We start from the raw sequence: 15,379 nt of genomic DNA on the forward strand, positions 1-15,379 counted from the left end.
TGGTACGCCTGCGCAAGGTCTAACTTAGCAAATATCTTGCAAGGGCCCAGGGAGTGAAGTAGATGGTGGACGATCAGAACTGGATAGGCGCTCTGCTGCAATGCCTTATTGATCGTGCATTTATAACCAGCACAGATTCTGATTGATCCGTCTGACTTTACTGGCGTGACTATTGGGGTTTACCACCTAGCGTGATCTACAGGAACTAACACCCCTTGTTTGATCAGTTTGTCAAGTTCTGTGTCTATTTTTGGTTTTAGGGCAAATGGTACTCGTCTTGCCTTTAACCTAATCTGGGCTACATTAGGGTCTAAATTAAAAGAAATAGGGGTCCCCACGTACTTGCCTAGCGTCTCTTCAAAAACTTCCTGGAACTCGTGCAGGAGGCTTTCCTTTAGAGATGGTCCGCCGAGGCTGTGGACACCCGTGGAGCCCATGCCGAGGGCTCGAAACCAGGCTAGGCCCAGGAGGCTTGGTAGCGACTTGCTTATGATGGCCAGGGGAAGCTCTTTCTGGAACTCGCTGTAGGTGACCCGAAACATGCCTATGCCTTCCACAGGAACTCGGTTCCCTTGGTAGTCAAGAAGGTGAACACGTTGCCATGAAAGCTGGTTTCTCTGGAACTTCGGTAGAAGCGATTTAAGCGTTGCCCAGGACATGATTGACAGGGCAGACCCGGTGTCGATTTCCATGTCGCATGGTCTCCCTTCAATTTATACTCTCGTGTAGACCTGTTCCTTTACAGACTTGCTGGCTTGGCCGATTCTCATGCTGTAGGTTTCTCACTTTTGATTCTCACGCTGTTTTCTCACGCCGCCATCTCTGGTTGGCCGATTTGAACGTGTCGGTTCTGGTTGGTCGTGATAGTCACGTGACTTGTTATTTCGAGGAAATTGAGCTCTACAGACTCTAGCCAAATCGCCCTTCTTTTCACAGCACCTTCAAATGGCGTCTCGGTATTTGCAGGACTATCTCTCGTGATTTCCACTGCAACTCGAGCTGTTCTCACGGCTCTTCTTTTTGTCCGTGTGGAAGACGTCCTCATCTGACTCTTCCTCCGTGCTGGTCTGCGCCTCCTTTCGATGAACAGGGGCTGACTTTGGGCCTTCTTTGCTCGGCTGTGGATATTGTAGCGCTTCAGAAGCCTTAGTGGACGCTTCGTGTGCTCTAGCTTCATTGAGCGCGCCGGCTAATGTCAAATCTGGCTTCGGGAGTAAGCGCCTCTGTAATCGAGTGTCTCTCACGCCACAAAACAACTGTTTGAGGAATGCTTCATCTAGATCCCGGTAGTTGCAATGCGTTGTGGCTTTTCGAAGGGCAGCCACATATGTGCTGACCGGTTCTCCTTCTCTTTGTTGCCAGAGGTCGTAGCGTTGTACAAACTTAGAAGGAACGGGAGTGTAGTGAGCTCTCAGGTTCGCTTGTAGGATGTCCCAGGGGACCCTCTGAACTGGAGTTGGCTCGCAGAGGGACTCAGCCATCTCAAAAACATCTGGCCCTCAGTGGCTCAAGAAGAGGGCTCTTTTTCGGTTTGCAGAGAGTCCTTGTATCTCACTTGCTTCCAGGGAGCACTCGAATCTGGTCAGGTACGACCCCCACTTCTCTCGGGTCGGATCGAAGGGTTTTGGCGGGACGTAGGCAGACATCGCAGTATGTGTCCGTAGTCCGCTCGTCACCCTGGCTGAAAGTCAGAGCTCTTTTTGATTTGCTTCTTGTGGCCTCATTCCCATCCTCGTCGCCAATGTTGTAGCACGGGAATAATGAGAGGCCCAAGCAAGCTAGTGACAACAGTTCTTTAATTCAGGGTGAGACTTCAGCAAAGAAACACAGGCAACAGCCCTCCTTATATACAGTTCTGAAATAACCGTTAACCAATCACAAGTATTCCTGCATTTGAATTTCCCGCACAAAATAGATACATATATAACATTATTATTGATACTTGATAAATATTTTACAATAAAACATTTTCCCAAAAACAAAAACAAAATCTGGCTTATTGTGAGAACTAATGATGATGCACGGACTACATTGGAATTTCTGACTTCCTCTGGCATCTCTATTCCTTAAGAGCTGTGGTGGCGCAGTGGTTCGAGTGCTGTACTGCAGCCTCTGGGAGGGCGAAAACAGCCTCCCCAGGCTCTGGAGGCCCTCTGGAGGCTAGAAACAGGCCCATTTCCTGACTTCCTGAACTTTTGGTAGGTCTGTTTTTGCCCTCCCTGAGCCTCTGCGCACACCCTGCTCTTACCTGCATCCAAAACTGGCTGTGTGGGGACTCCCTGGAGCGCGTGGCAGGGTGGGTAGGGCAGGATATTTGGGGGTTCTCCAAACTGCACAGAATCTTAGCCAGAGGTTCTCCCGAACCCCTGAGAACCCTCAGCAGCCCACCCCTGCACCCATCTCAGCAAATGAATCTGGGAAGATCACCGTTCTGAGAATACAACAAAATGCAGTTGATCATGTTTCTGTATGAATCCCACAGAAGGCCAATGGATTTAGCTGAGTTATTCATGGATACCCCAAATTAGCCTCACTGCAGCCCTGTGATGTGAGAAATGAATGGACATAGATGCATCTCCTCCAACCTGATGAGCTTCAGGCTTCAGTGTAGATTTGAACCCATCACGTTCAAGGACAATGATCCTTTACTGTCTGCTCCATATCCACTTTCCTCTATTCTTAAATGCCCTTCTCTGTAGGTTGCCCACTTAGCCTAAGAGCAAAAAGTCAAAGTATTTGCAATAGTTCCACTTTCTCCCATTCCTACTTGCCCCCACCAGCTCGGCTCCCAATCAAAAACCTCTGTTCACAAATTAAAACCATTGCATCATGTCCAGAATGTGTTGAGTAGAATTGTTTCAGGAAGGACAAAGAGGTCAGGTCTGTAAAAGGGGATTATTCATTTCTCAACACAAATGATGTTTACCGATGAATATCTGCAGCACATCACATCTTCTCTCTGAATCGCACACTGTACTTTTGTTCTGTCACTAAGGCCCTCAGGCCAAATGTCTCCAGGAAGAAGCAAGACACGAAGGAGGAGACACGTTTGTTTTGCTGGCACAACTTAACAGTTGACGTGTCGCTATTTCATGTATTAATGATCATTTAACAAAATGGCCCAGAGGAATTTCCCAATCTTCTCTTCTGCTTTGTGCTCCCTGGATAGATGACCTTCAGATGACCTACGTGGAGGTTTAGGTGAAACAGAAATCAGAGTGTCAGCAGTTGCCAACATTGGGTGGCATGTGGCCACTCAAGTCAATATTGTTCCGGGATCAACCTTAGTCAAATGGGATTGGAGGAGAACCAAATGAATAGGGCCAATGAGGAAACAGAACCAACAGCATGTGACGCCAAGACTCTCTTCGGATTATGTTTAAATTCCCCCCTCTGAGTCAGCTTGCTCACTTTCTCCTGAAGCTCTGGACAGGTGCTTGGAAGCTCAATTCTCTCATCTTGCTGGAATTGTATAACTGCACAAGGACCCTTTGTGAGACTTCAGTCTGACTTTCACAATGGGGTCCACCATCTACTTTCTCCTGTTGGGGTTCGTCTTCCCTGGACACAGCGTCCCTCTGAGCCCTCAAAAAGGTGAGTTCTCCCCTCTTTCTTTGCACTTTCTTTGGTTGAGTATGGAGATTTTTTTCCTTAGGATTAGAGGTTTCTCAACAATTCTTTTTCTTTCATATATATATGTGTGTGTGTGTCTGTATACACCTCTGTCTGGTTGACAATCTTAACTGGGGCTTCTTTTTGGGGTAGGGCTTATATTACAAGCATCCTGAAAAATCATGCTAGGACAGTGCTCACCTCTGTTTTAAAGCCGAAGAGCCAGTGCTGTCCGAAGACGTCTCCGTGGTCATGTGGCCAGCATGACTAAATGCCAAAGGCCCACGGAACGCTGTTAGCTTTCCACCAAAGGTGGTCCCTATTTTTCTACTTGTATTTTTTACGTGCTTTCGAACTGCTAGGTTGGCAGAAGCTGGGACATTTAATGGGAGCTGACCCCATTACGTGGCACTAGGGATTCAAACCGCTGAACTGCCGACCTTTCGATTGACAAACTCAGCATCTTAGCCACTGAGCCACCACATCCCTTACACACACACACACACACACACACACACACACACACACACACATTGTCAGCGTTTCAGAAAATCCCAACTCCAAGTAAAGACATGGAAGCAAGGATTTTCCAAAGTTCTTTTTACTAGAATAGATAAACTGGCACATCGGAAGTGTGGAAAGGAGGTTGGCACCTTCTTTCATATGTGGTGGTCCTGCTCAGAGACAAAAAAGTTCTGGACAAAAATACGAACTTGGCTGCGGGAAATAGTGGAAGAAGATATAAAATTATCTCCAGAAATTTTCTTACTAGGAATGATGGGAGATGGACTCTCTAAGGACAAGACACAATTGATTACACATATTATAACAGCGGCCAGATTAACTTTTGCAAAATACTGGAAAGATAAACAAATACCTCCAGAGATGACAATAATAAATAAAATTTTGGAATGTGCAGAAATGGCAAAATTAACCAGTATGCTTAAAGATGATGAGAATTCAAAATTTAAGGCAGTATGGGAAAGGTGGTATAAATGGTGGAATAATAGAACAAGACTATAAGGATATGCCTATTTCTAATAATGATAGATTTGAAGATACTTGTTGTGTATATACTGTATATATGTAATCGCACAATACCTCAGATGTTACCTGAGATTTGATATTTTCTTTTTAAAAAAACCTTTTTTTAAAAAATCAATAAAGTATATTAAAAAAAAAAAAGATAAACTGGCACATCTGGGAAAACCCGAATCTGAAAGGTCTGGGTTTTCCCTCAGTAAATCAAAAAACCCCAAACCATCCCCTCACTCCTCAGTCGATCACATGCTCCAATCAACATCCATCCCATCTCGACTCAGCACTCTGACCACTCCTTCTCCAGATGCCGGATCACCTTAACCAACAGGAAGAATGCTATTATGTCTACAGTCAACCCCTCTACTAAATCCTCCTTCTTACTTTCCCAGACAAGAGAAGGTGGCAGCCTGGAAGCTTCCCACCTAATATGGCTTCCAAAGCTGACATATATACAAACACACACACACATATCTATACATATCTATACATACATTTACATTTACATTTACATTTACATTTACATTTACATATACATATACATATACATATACATATACATATACATATACATATACGTATACATATACGTATACATATACATATCTATTTTCTTACTTCTTTGTAGGATTTATGTGTGTTTTTCCTCTAGCCAGGAAAAACCTGCGGATCAAATCTCACCGTCTCAAGGTTAACTCAGCCTTCCATTCTTCCTAGGTGGATAAAATGAGGACCCAGATTGCTGGGGGCAATATGCTATTTAGTATACTGTCTTTGTTGTAAGCCGCCCAGAGTCCTCGGAGAGTGGGCAGCATAGAAATTCGAAAAATAAACAAATAAGCAAATAAATAAATACATACATATACATACGTACGTACGTACGTACGTACATACATACCAGTGGTGGGTTCCTCCTGGTTCGGTCCGGTTCGGCCGAGCCGGTAGCGGTGACGATATGACGTCACCGAACCGGTTCTCCCCCCCGCCCTCCCCTCCACCCCCACCCATGTTATTCTTACTTTTTATTTGGTCCCACCCCCAATCTATTGCTGCCTCCTGAGTCCCAGCTGATGACTAGAGGGAAAAAAACTGTTTAAACTCTTGCTATGGGGCTTCAAAGGGCCGTCCTACAGCTGATCAGTGTTAAAAGCAAACAAATGAGTCAGGTCGTAAGTGCGAGGACCTTCCAGAAATGACTCTGACCAGCTAGCCATGCCTACCTAGTCACATGACCTCCAAGCCACACCCACAAAATAAGCCACGCCCACAGAACCGGTAGTAAAAAAATTTAGAACCCACCCCTGATACATACATACATACATACATATATTGCGAACTATCCTAAAAATACGAATTCCAGGTGTAGCCATAAAAGAAGAGACAGACATCGCGATCTCTGGAACTTAAAATATATTAACCACTGACCTTTCGTTAGCCTCTGCTAACAATGTTAGGGTGTAAAAACTACCATTGAGGAGATATTAGCCATTATACATCATTGATCAATTTGGCCATTGTGCCCGTGATCGGCTCATCTACCCGCCTCCCACCTATAATTAACTCTGTCGGTTTTACTTCAGGCATGTTAATCGATGGAGGCTTAGCTGCTGTTGCTTCCTCCCCTTATTGTGCACCGCTTGGGTTGCCCATCCCTAGGGAATAACGCTGAGCTGGCAGCTATTGCGTTAATGGCATTCTATTCTATTCTATTCTATTCTATTCTATTCTATTCTATTCTATTCTATTCTATTCTATTCTATTCTATTCTATTCTATTCTCTGCTCTGCTCTGCTCTGCTCTGCTCTGCTCTGCTCTGCTCTGCTCTGCTCTATTCTACTCCAATTCCAGTTGACGAATATACTCTGACATTCTCTTCACTAGACTAGCCAGGCCCACTTCCTGCAACCATTCATCGTATGTTTTAGCCTCCGGTCCCCTCATCATCCTGGTTGTTCTTCTCTGCACTCTTTCTAGAGCCTTAACATCTTTTTTTATAGCGTGGTGACCAAAACTGGATGCAGTACTTTAGGTGTGATTTTACTAAGGCTTTATAGAGTAGTGTTAGTACCTCACTATCACAGTTGTTGAGGTTGAAGGAAAACGCAAATGATGGAACTGCATGGTTCAGAATTAGAAAGATGCCAATTTGGAAATAACTTATTTTCCAAAGCTCCAGAAGGCAAGAGAAGAAACAATGGATGGAAACTCATCAAGGAGAGAAGCAACCTGGAATTGAGGAGAACCTTTCCTTCCAATTCAATTTCAATTAATGAAGATTAACAGATTAACAGAGTTGGAAGGGATCTTGTAGGTCATCTAGTCCAACCTCCCACCCAAGCAGGAGACCTTACACCCTTTCTTACAGATGGCAGTCCAATTTCTTCTTGGAAGCCTCCATTGATGAAGCTCTCACAACATCCAGAGGCAACTTCTGTTCCATCGGTTGATTGTTCTCCCTGTCAGAAAATTCCTAGGTTGAATCTCTCCTTGTTCAGTTTCCATCCATTATTCCTTGTCTGGCCTTCAGGTGCCTTGGGAAATAGCTTGACCCCTTCCTCTCTGGGGCAGCCCCTTAAATATTGGAACACTGCTATCATACCCATAGTGCGCGCGCTCACATTTGCGAACCAGTAGCGAAGGTAAGTGATTACCATCTCTGCCTCGAGGACCGACCGGTTTGATCGCCTTGCAGTCCAAGGGACTCGCAGGAGTCTTCTCCAGCACCAGAGTTCAAAGGCCTCAATTCTTTGGCGCTCAGCCTTCCTTATGGTCCAACTTTCACAGCCATCCATTGCAACTGGGAAAATCATAGCCTTGACTCTACACACTTATGATGGCAGGGTGATGACTCTGATTTTTATTGTGCTGTCTAGATTTGCCATAGCTTTCCTCCCCAGGAGCAAGCGTCTTTTAATTTCTTGGCTGCAGTCCCCATCTACGGTGATCTTGGATCCCAGGAAAATAAAACCTGTCACTACTTCCATTTCTTCCCCATGTATTTGCCAGGAATTGAGAGGGCCGGGTGCCATGATCTTAGTTTTTTTTAATGTTGAGTTTCAAGCCAAATTCAAATTCAAATCTTTATTGTCAGTGCACAACATATGTACAATGAGATTGGTCGAGCTCCCTCAGTGCGCCCCCCCCTCAACACAATACAGCTCACAGTGAAGACAGAAAACCCCTAACCCAATAAATCATATTAACAAAACACCCAGTCCTATTGCACCAGTGTGAACATGTTACACATTGCATCGGCCCTGCAGTCCATCATACTACGTAGTTATGATGCTATTTCTCATTCAGGAGTCCGACAGCCCACGGATAAAAACTGTTCTTCAGCCTGTTTGTGCGGCTACCTATGCTTCTATATCTCCTTCCCGATGATAGGAGGGTAAAGAATTGCCGACTAGGGTGAGAGTCTTCCCAGCTTTTGCACTCTCCTTCTTCACCCACATCAAGAGGCTCTTTAGTTCCTCTTCACTTTCTGCCATTAGAGTGGTATCATCTGCATATCTGAGGTTGTTGATATCTTATTTATTTATTTATTAATTAATTAATTAATTTATTTTATTTCTATACCGCCCTTCTCCTGAAGGACTCAGGGCGGTGTACAGACTAATTAAAAACACAAAGACAGACAAAATTTAAAAATAATTAAAATTATTAAATAATAGGCCCAATTTATAAAACCCTGAATTTAAAATCCCATTTAAAACCAATTAAAATCTTTATATTGATAGCCCAGCCTGGTGGAACAATATGGTTTTGAGGGCACAGCGAAATACACGGAGATCAGAGATTTTGCGAATTTCTGGGGGGAGTTCATTCCACAGGGCTGGGGCTCCCACAGAGAAGGCCCTCCCCCTGGGTGTCGCCATCTGACATAATTTGGCCGATGTCACCCTGAGGAGACCCTCTCTCTGGGAGCAGACTGGCCGATGGGAGGCTACTGGTGGCAGAAGATGGTCTCGAAGGTATCCAGGTCCAATGCCATGGAGCGCTTTAAAGGTGGTAACCAACACCTTGAATCGCACCCGGAAGACCACTGGGAGCCAGTGCAGCTCACACAGGAGGGGTGTCACATGGGCGCAACGAGTTGTGCCCATAACCACCCGTGCGGCCGCATTCTGGACCAGTTGGAGCCTCCGGGTGCTTTTCAAGGGGAGCCCCATGTAGAGAGCATTACAATAGTCCAACCGGGAGGTAACAAGGGCATGAGTGACCGTGCGCAGGGCGTCCCGGTACAGAAAGGGCTGCAACTGGCGAATCAGGCGAACCTGATAAAAGGCCCCCCTGGCCACGGCTGTCATATGCTCTTCTAAAGACAGCCGTGCATCCAGGAGGACACCTAGATTGTGAGCCCTCTCTGTGGGGGGGCAAAGATTCACCCCCAATAGTCAGCGATGGCACCTGCTGACTATATCGGGGTGCCGGAAGCCACAGCCACTCAGTCTTGGAGGGGTTGAGTCTGAGCCTATTTTTCCCATCCAAACCCGCACGGCCTCCAGGCAGCGAGACACCACATCAAGGGCATCGTGGGGTGGTCTGGGGTGGAGATGTACAGCTGAGTATCATCAGCGTACAGATGGACTCTCACCCCAAAACCACGGATGATCTCACCCAGCGGCTTCACCTAAATGTTGAACAGAAGAGGCGAGACCCCTGTGGCACTCCCCATGCAAGGCGCCTTGAAGTCGACCTCTGCCCCCCTGTCAACACGAACTGCGAACGGTCTGAGAGGAAGGAGGAGAACCACCGCAAAACGGTGCCCCATATCTTAATGAATCTTAATTTCATCTTGTGATTTATCTAGCCCCGCCTTTCTCACGATGTGCTCTGCATATAAGTTAAATAGGCAGGGCGACAGTATACAAGCCTTGCTGAAATCCTTTCCCAATTTTGAACCAATCAGTGGTTCTGTGTCCAGTTCTCACTGCTGCTTCTTGATCCGCATATAGGTTTCTCATTGTCTCTAATCATGGATATTTCTTTTGTTATCTCTCTCTCTCTCTTTTAACATTTTATTTATACATTTGTTTTTAACATACGTAAGTGCTTAGCAAACAGTGTATTATCTGGGTCAATTTCCTTATACATAATCATGATTTCCAATTTCTAATTTCTCCCTCCTGTTGTCTAACCATTGATTAAACAAATCCCATGTTAAAAAGTATCTTCTTTATCCTTTATCTTTAATGTCAACCTATCCATTTCTGCACAATCTAGTATTTTTTAAAATTATATTTTCTTCTGTAGGCGTTTCCTCATTTTTCCCAAAGTGGTGCAAATGCAATTCTCGTGGCTGTTCTCCCTCTTGATGGCCTGTGCCTAATTTATGTTTTAGAATTTTAAAATTTATAATTGATATATCCACAGGTCCCCAATATCAAGAGTACATTTTTTCCCCTACCCAAAAACAGCATGTAAGGGATAAAAGAACCTCACACTGCACTACATTCATCAGGTTCTTAGCTACACCCCAAGGTGCTTTTTCAAGAGGTGGCTGGACTTTCTGGTTTTTCTTTGAAGACATTTTGCTTCTCATCCAAGAAGCTTCTTTGGCTCTGAAGAAACTTCTTGGATGAGCTGAAGAAGCTTCTTGGATGAGAAGTGAAACATACAGAGAGAGATACAGAGAGAGGGTGAGAGAGAGGGAGGGGGGAGAGAGATAGAGGGGGAGAGAGAGGGGAAGATAGAGAGGGAGAGGGGGAGAGAGATACACAGGGGGAGAGGAAGAGGGGGAGAGAGAGATACAGAGAGAGGGGGAGAGAGGGGGAGAAAGAGGGAGAGGAGGAGAGATATACAGAGAGATACACAGAGAGAGGGGAAGATAGAGAGGGAGAGGGGTTGAGAGAGACATAGAGAGATATGGAGAGAGGGTGAGAGTGGGGAGAGAGAGACAGAGAGGGGAAGAGAGAGGGGAAGATAGAAAGGGAGAGGGGGGAGAGAGACAGAGAGATACAGAGAGAGAAGGGGGAGAGAGAGGGGAAGATAGAGAGGGAGAGGGGGAGATAGAGGGAGAGGGGGGAGAGAGACAGAGAGATACAGAGAGAGAGGGGGGGAGAGAGGGGAAGATAGAGAGGGAGAGGGGGAAAGAGAGTTACAGAAAGAGAGACAGGGAGAGGGGGAGAAAGAGAGACATAGATACAGAGAGAGAGGGGGGGGGAGAGAAAAGGGTTTTGTGGTTCCTGGTTCTCTGCCCTAATGACCGGCTGGGTAGGCATGGCTGGGGGTGTCATCATGTGACTGGTGGAAATGTGTGATGTCGAGTTGGCCACGCCCACCCAGGTTTTGTGGCGCCCAGTGTTTTTTTTTCCCCTGTGGGAAATGGGTCCAAATGGCTCTTTGAGTGTTTAAGGTTGCAGACCCCTGCTCGAAGCTGACGATCTAATAATCTTTGTTCCATTGCCAAAGAGAAAATGCCTTCAACATTTAAGTGTGGCCGCCCCAAGCAGCAGTTACGGTTAAACACAATAAAGAATGTGCGCTAAATATTCTCCTGACTCCTTTTCCTTTTCTTTCCCGCCGTTCAAATAGAAAGCCAAGCACCTCTTCTCTCTACATCCTCCCACCTCCAGCAGAACAACTGAATTTGCAAGAAGTACTCAGTCTCACATGCCTCATTGAAGGTTTTGATCCTAGAGACATCTTTGTGAAATGGCTCCAGAATGGGCAACCGGTCAGTGAATCAACATACCACACTGGCCCACCCAATTTACAGTCCAACACACCCGAACAGTATTTTGCCTATAGCAGGTTGACCATTAGCACGCGGGAATGGAATACTGGCGATATCTTCTCTTGCCAGGTGGCCCATGAAGCCTTACCATTCCACGTCATTCAGAAGACCATTTGCTGTTCTTCTGCCCACTGATGTCTGACTCCGAAGGTAGCTGACAACTGTCAGATGGCCCTGGCCCCATCTCTGCCTCTGATGTAGAGCACTCATCAGAGCCTTCCCTAGACTCCAAGACTGGCCCATGTTCCTCCCCAACCTCCTCACTGTCTGAATCTGTTGCCAGATCCGCTGGCCACTGGCGGGCCACAACATGTTCAATTCCTCTTCAACTTCTTGGATGAGAAGTGAAACCTTTTCAAAGAAAAACCAAAAAGTCCAGTTGCCTCTTGAAAAAGCACCTTTGGGACAATCATGACCTGGATGACTGAGAATCTCCCTAGACCGGGAGGGGAAACTTTTCTTTCTGGCTCAATTGGAGCCGGTGGTGGCACAGTGGTTAAAATGCAGTATTGCAGGCTTGCTCACTGCTGACTGCCAGGAGTTTGGTCTCCTGACTGGCTCCAGTTTAACTCAACCTTTCATCCCTCGGAGGCCCATAAAGTGAGGACCCAGATGGTTGAGGGCAATATCCTGACTCTGTAAATTGCTTCGAGAGGACCGTTATAGCACTATGAAATGGTATATAAGTTTAAGTGCTATGGCTATTGACTTATATTTAGAATAGAATAACAGAGTTGGAAGGGGCCTTGGAGGTCTTCTAGTCCAACCCCCTGCTTAGGCAGGAAACCTTACACCACTTCAGACAAAAGGTTATCTAACGTCTTCTTTAAAACTTCCAGTGTTGGAGCATTCACAACTTCTGGAGGCAAGTTTTTCCACTGATTTAATTGTTCTAACTGTCAGGAAATTTCTCCTTAGTTCTAAGCTGCTTCTCTCCGTGATTAGTTTCCACCCATTGCTTCTTCTCCTGCCCTCAGGTGCTTTGGAGAATAGCTTGACTCCCTCTTCTTTGTGGCAACCCCTGAGATATTGGAACCCTGCTATCATGTCTCCCCAGTCCTTCTTTTCATTAAACTAGACATACCCAGTTCCTGCAACCGTTTCCTATGTTTTAGCCTCCAGTCCTCTCATCATCTTTGTCGCTCTTCTCTGCACTCTTTCTAGAGTCTCCACATCTTTTTTACATCGTTGTGACCAAAACTGCATGCCATATTCCAAATGTGGCCTTACGAAGGCCTTATAAAATAGTATTAACACTTCATGTGATTTACTAAACTCAAAAGCAGCTCCAGTATAGATCAGATCAAGAGCCTGTTGGGTGGGGAAGAAATGAGAGTTGACTAAGGAACTGACATTAATTTTTTTATCCTTAGGTGGAAGCGATTGTCCCTCTGGAGATATTAATGTATATATTCTGCCCCCAATACCAAGAGCCTTGTACATTGATAGAAATAGCAAGATCAGCTGTGTTGTGAACAATCTGCAAAATGAACAGGGGTTGGAAATTACCTGGTCTCGGGAGAAGAATGGACACATGAATCCTGATCCAATTGAAACGAGAGAAGAACCAAATGGTACCTACACTGTTGAGAGTAGACTCGGCGTCTACTCTCACGACTGGGAATCGGGAGAGGTTTTCACCTGTGTGGTGGAACATCCATCCTTTGTTACCCCTGTCACAAAGACAATTTCCGAGACCAGAGGTAAGGAGGAAATTAGATTGTTCTCCCTCAGGGGGACTAATGGACTTGTTTTCATTTGTGCCAAGATGTTGTAGGACAATCTCTGTAACATATGGTGTGTGATGCAAGCTTGGAGACATGAAGAGGGCTGCCATGTTGTGTCCGGCCAACAGATCTGGCAGCAGATTTGGACGGTGAGGAGGTTGGGGAGGAACATGGGCCAGTCCTGGAGTCTGGGGAGGGCTCTGATGAGGGCTCTGCATCAAAGGCAAAGAGGGGGCCAGGGCCATATACCAGTTATCAGCTGCCTTCGGAGTCAGACATCAGTGAGGCAGATGAACAGCTGGAGCCTGTTCCCAGTGTGCACATGTGCAGAGCTGCCAGGAGAAGGGAACAGCTAAGGAACAAGGGTTGACTTGGGAGTAAGGCCACAGGTGAACGATGAATGGCCCCTCCCAGAGGGAATAAAAGAGGAGCGAAACGGGAGTGGAGTTTGCAGGAAACAATTAGTTCATTCCTGCATTCTTGCGAAGTGTTGCGGCGTCTGAAAGGTATCGGCCTGGCCACTCTCCAAGCCTGATAAAGGTCAGTAATTGTGAACTGTATTGAAAGACTGTGGGAGAAGAAAGACTTTGCTGGAGAGGAATTCACTGTAAATGAAAAAATAAGAGGGGTTTATTGGGACGAGTCTTTGGCTTTATGCTGCCGGGAAAGCCTAGGTCAGAATATGGCAACAACAATCCAGAATATTTATTTATTTATTTATTTATTTATTTATTTATTTATTTATTTATTTATTAAATTTGTATACCGCTCTTCTCCTTTCGGACTCAGGGCGGTGAACAGCCAAAATAAAAACATTTGTACAAAAGTTAAAATAATTATTTAAAACTAATTAAATAGAATTTGGCTCAGAATTTAAAACATATCAATTAAAATCAATATCAACTTATTTATATTATATATTCAATTTATATGCCACCCTTCTCCGGAGACTCAGGGCAGCTTACAATGCGTTAAGCAATAGCCTTCATACTTTTCTATATACCTGCTTAGTAGGGCTTTTGCCCCCCCCCCAAGTGGTGTTCTTTTTTATACAAAGTCAGCTTATTGCCCCCAAAATCCAGCTCCTCGTTTTACCTACCTCGGAAGGATGGAAGGCTGAGTCAACCTTGAGCCTGGTGAGATTTGAACTTGCAGTAATTGTAGGCAGCTGGCAGCTAAGTGCTACTTTAACGGCACTTTAGTCCGCTGCTCCACCAAGGCCTCTTGGTGGACAGATTATTACACCAAGGATGTTGGATGGATTAGTATACCAGGATAACAAAGTTCACACTTGGCTTTGCATCAGTGTGGGCCTCTAGTCATAGAATGGCCCCGCAAACCATGGTTTTGTGGTATAAGTGAACAATGGCTAAAAGAATCATAGTTTAACAAGAGAGGTCAACCATTCATTGATGCCACTAATTTGTCCTATTTTCTAACATTGTTGTGTTTCTTTCCTTAAACTTTACCAAGGCAAGCGCAGTGCACCCAAGGTCTTTGTCTTCCCTCCTCACCGAGATGAGCTCAACCCAGGCACAACGGTGTCTCTTATCTGCAGGGTAACTGGTTTTTACCCAACTGGATCTGAGCAACATATCCCCAGGGCTGACTGGGAAACCGGTGACTTCATTTGTGTGATGTCCACAAAGCCCTCCCCATGAAGTTCACCCAGAGGAACATCTCAAAAACCCAGGGTAAAAAATGAACCAGCTGCTCCGTTTCAATCCATCCTAGATTTGCCTCTAGCACTGTCAGACCAAACTGTTCATGATTTCCCAGCTCACCCATTTCACATCTGGATGAATAAAAAGCAACCCATCTCAGAAATACCTCAGATTCTGTTCTTTTCTCCTTAGGGGTGAGATCTAGAAGGGGGAAAGGGGACAATCTGTCTGAAAAAAAAAGAGTCAAGGTTTAAGGCTGGTTTATTGTATTGGTCAGTTGGCTGGTTGGTTGTTTCGTTGTTTGGTTGTTTGGTTGGTTGGTTGTTGTGATTTCTACAGCTGCCCATCTCAGCAAATGAATCTGGCCGAGTCACTGTTTTGATAATCCAACAAAATGACATCCATCATGTTTCTGTATGAATCCAATGGATTCAGTGGTGGGTTGCTACTGGTTCTCCCTGGTTCGGGAGAGCTGGTAGCGGAAATCTTGATAGGAGAGCAAACCGGTTCACTCTAAACGTTAGCTGAGCCCTCCCGCCCACCTGTGCACTATACCTACTTTTATTCCTTTGTTTTTAGCTCAGTTGTAAGGCGTGGGA

At 45.4% G+C, this 15,379-nt stretch overlaps 1 gene segment (V, D, J or C); it reads left to right on the top strand.

The window, feature by feature from the left end:
• The first annotated feature begins 3,411 nt into the window (after positions 1-3,411).
• LOC148113616 (Ig mu chain C region-like) overlaps positions 3,412-15,379 on the top strand; it is a 42,036-nt gene continuing 30,068 nt past the window's right edge. Inside the window, 3 exon segments of the C gene segment in view lie at positions 3,412-3,594; positions 12,763-13,092; positions 14,590-14,776. Coding sequence covers positions 3,519-3,594; positions 12,763-13,092; positions 14,590-14,776 — 593 coding nt within the window.

This window comes from Pantherophis guttatus, chromosome 4, assembly GCF_059756535.1.
Source record: "Pantherophis guttatus breed Tessera chromosome 4, ASM5975653v1, whole genome shotgun sequence".
NCBI classification, from domain to species: Eukaryota; Metazoa; Chordata; class Lepidosauria; order Squamata; family Colubridae; genus Pantherophis; species Pantherophis guttatus.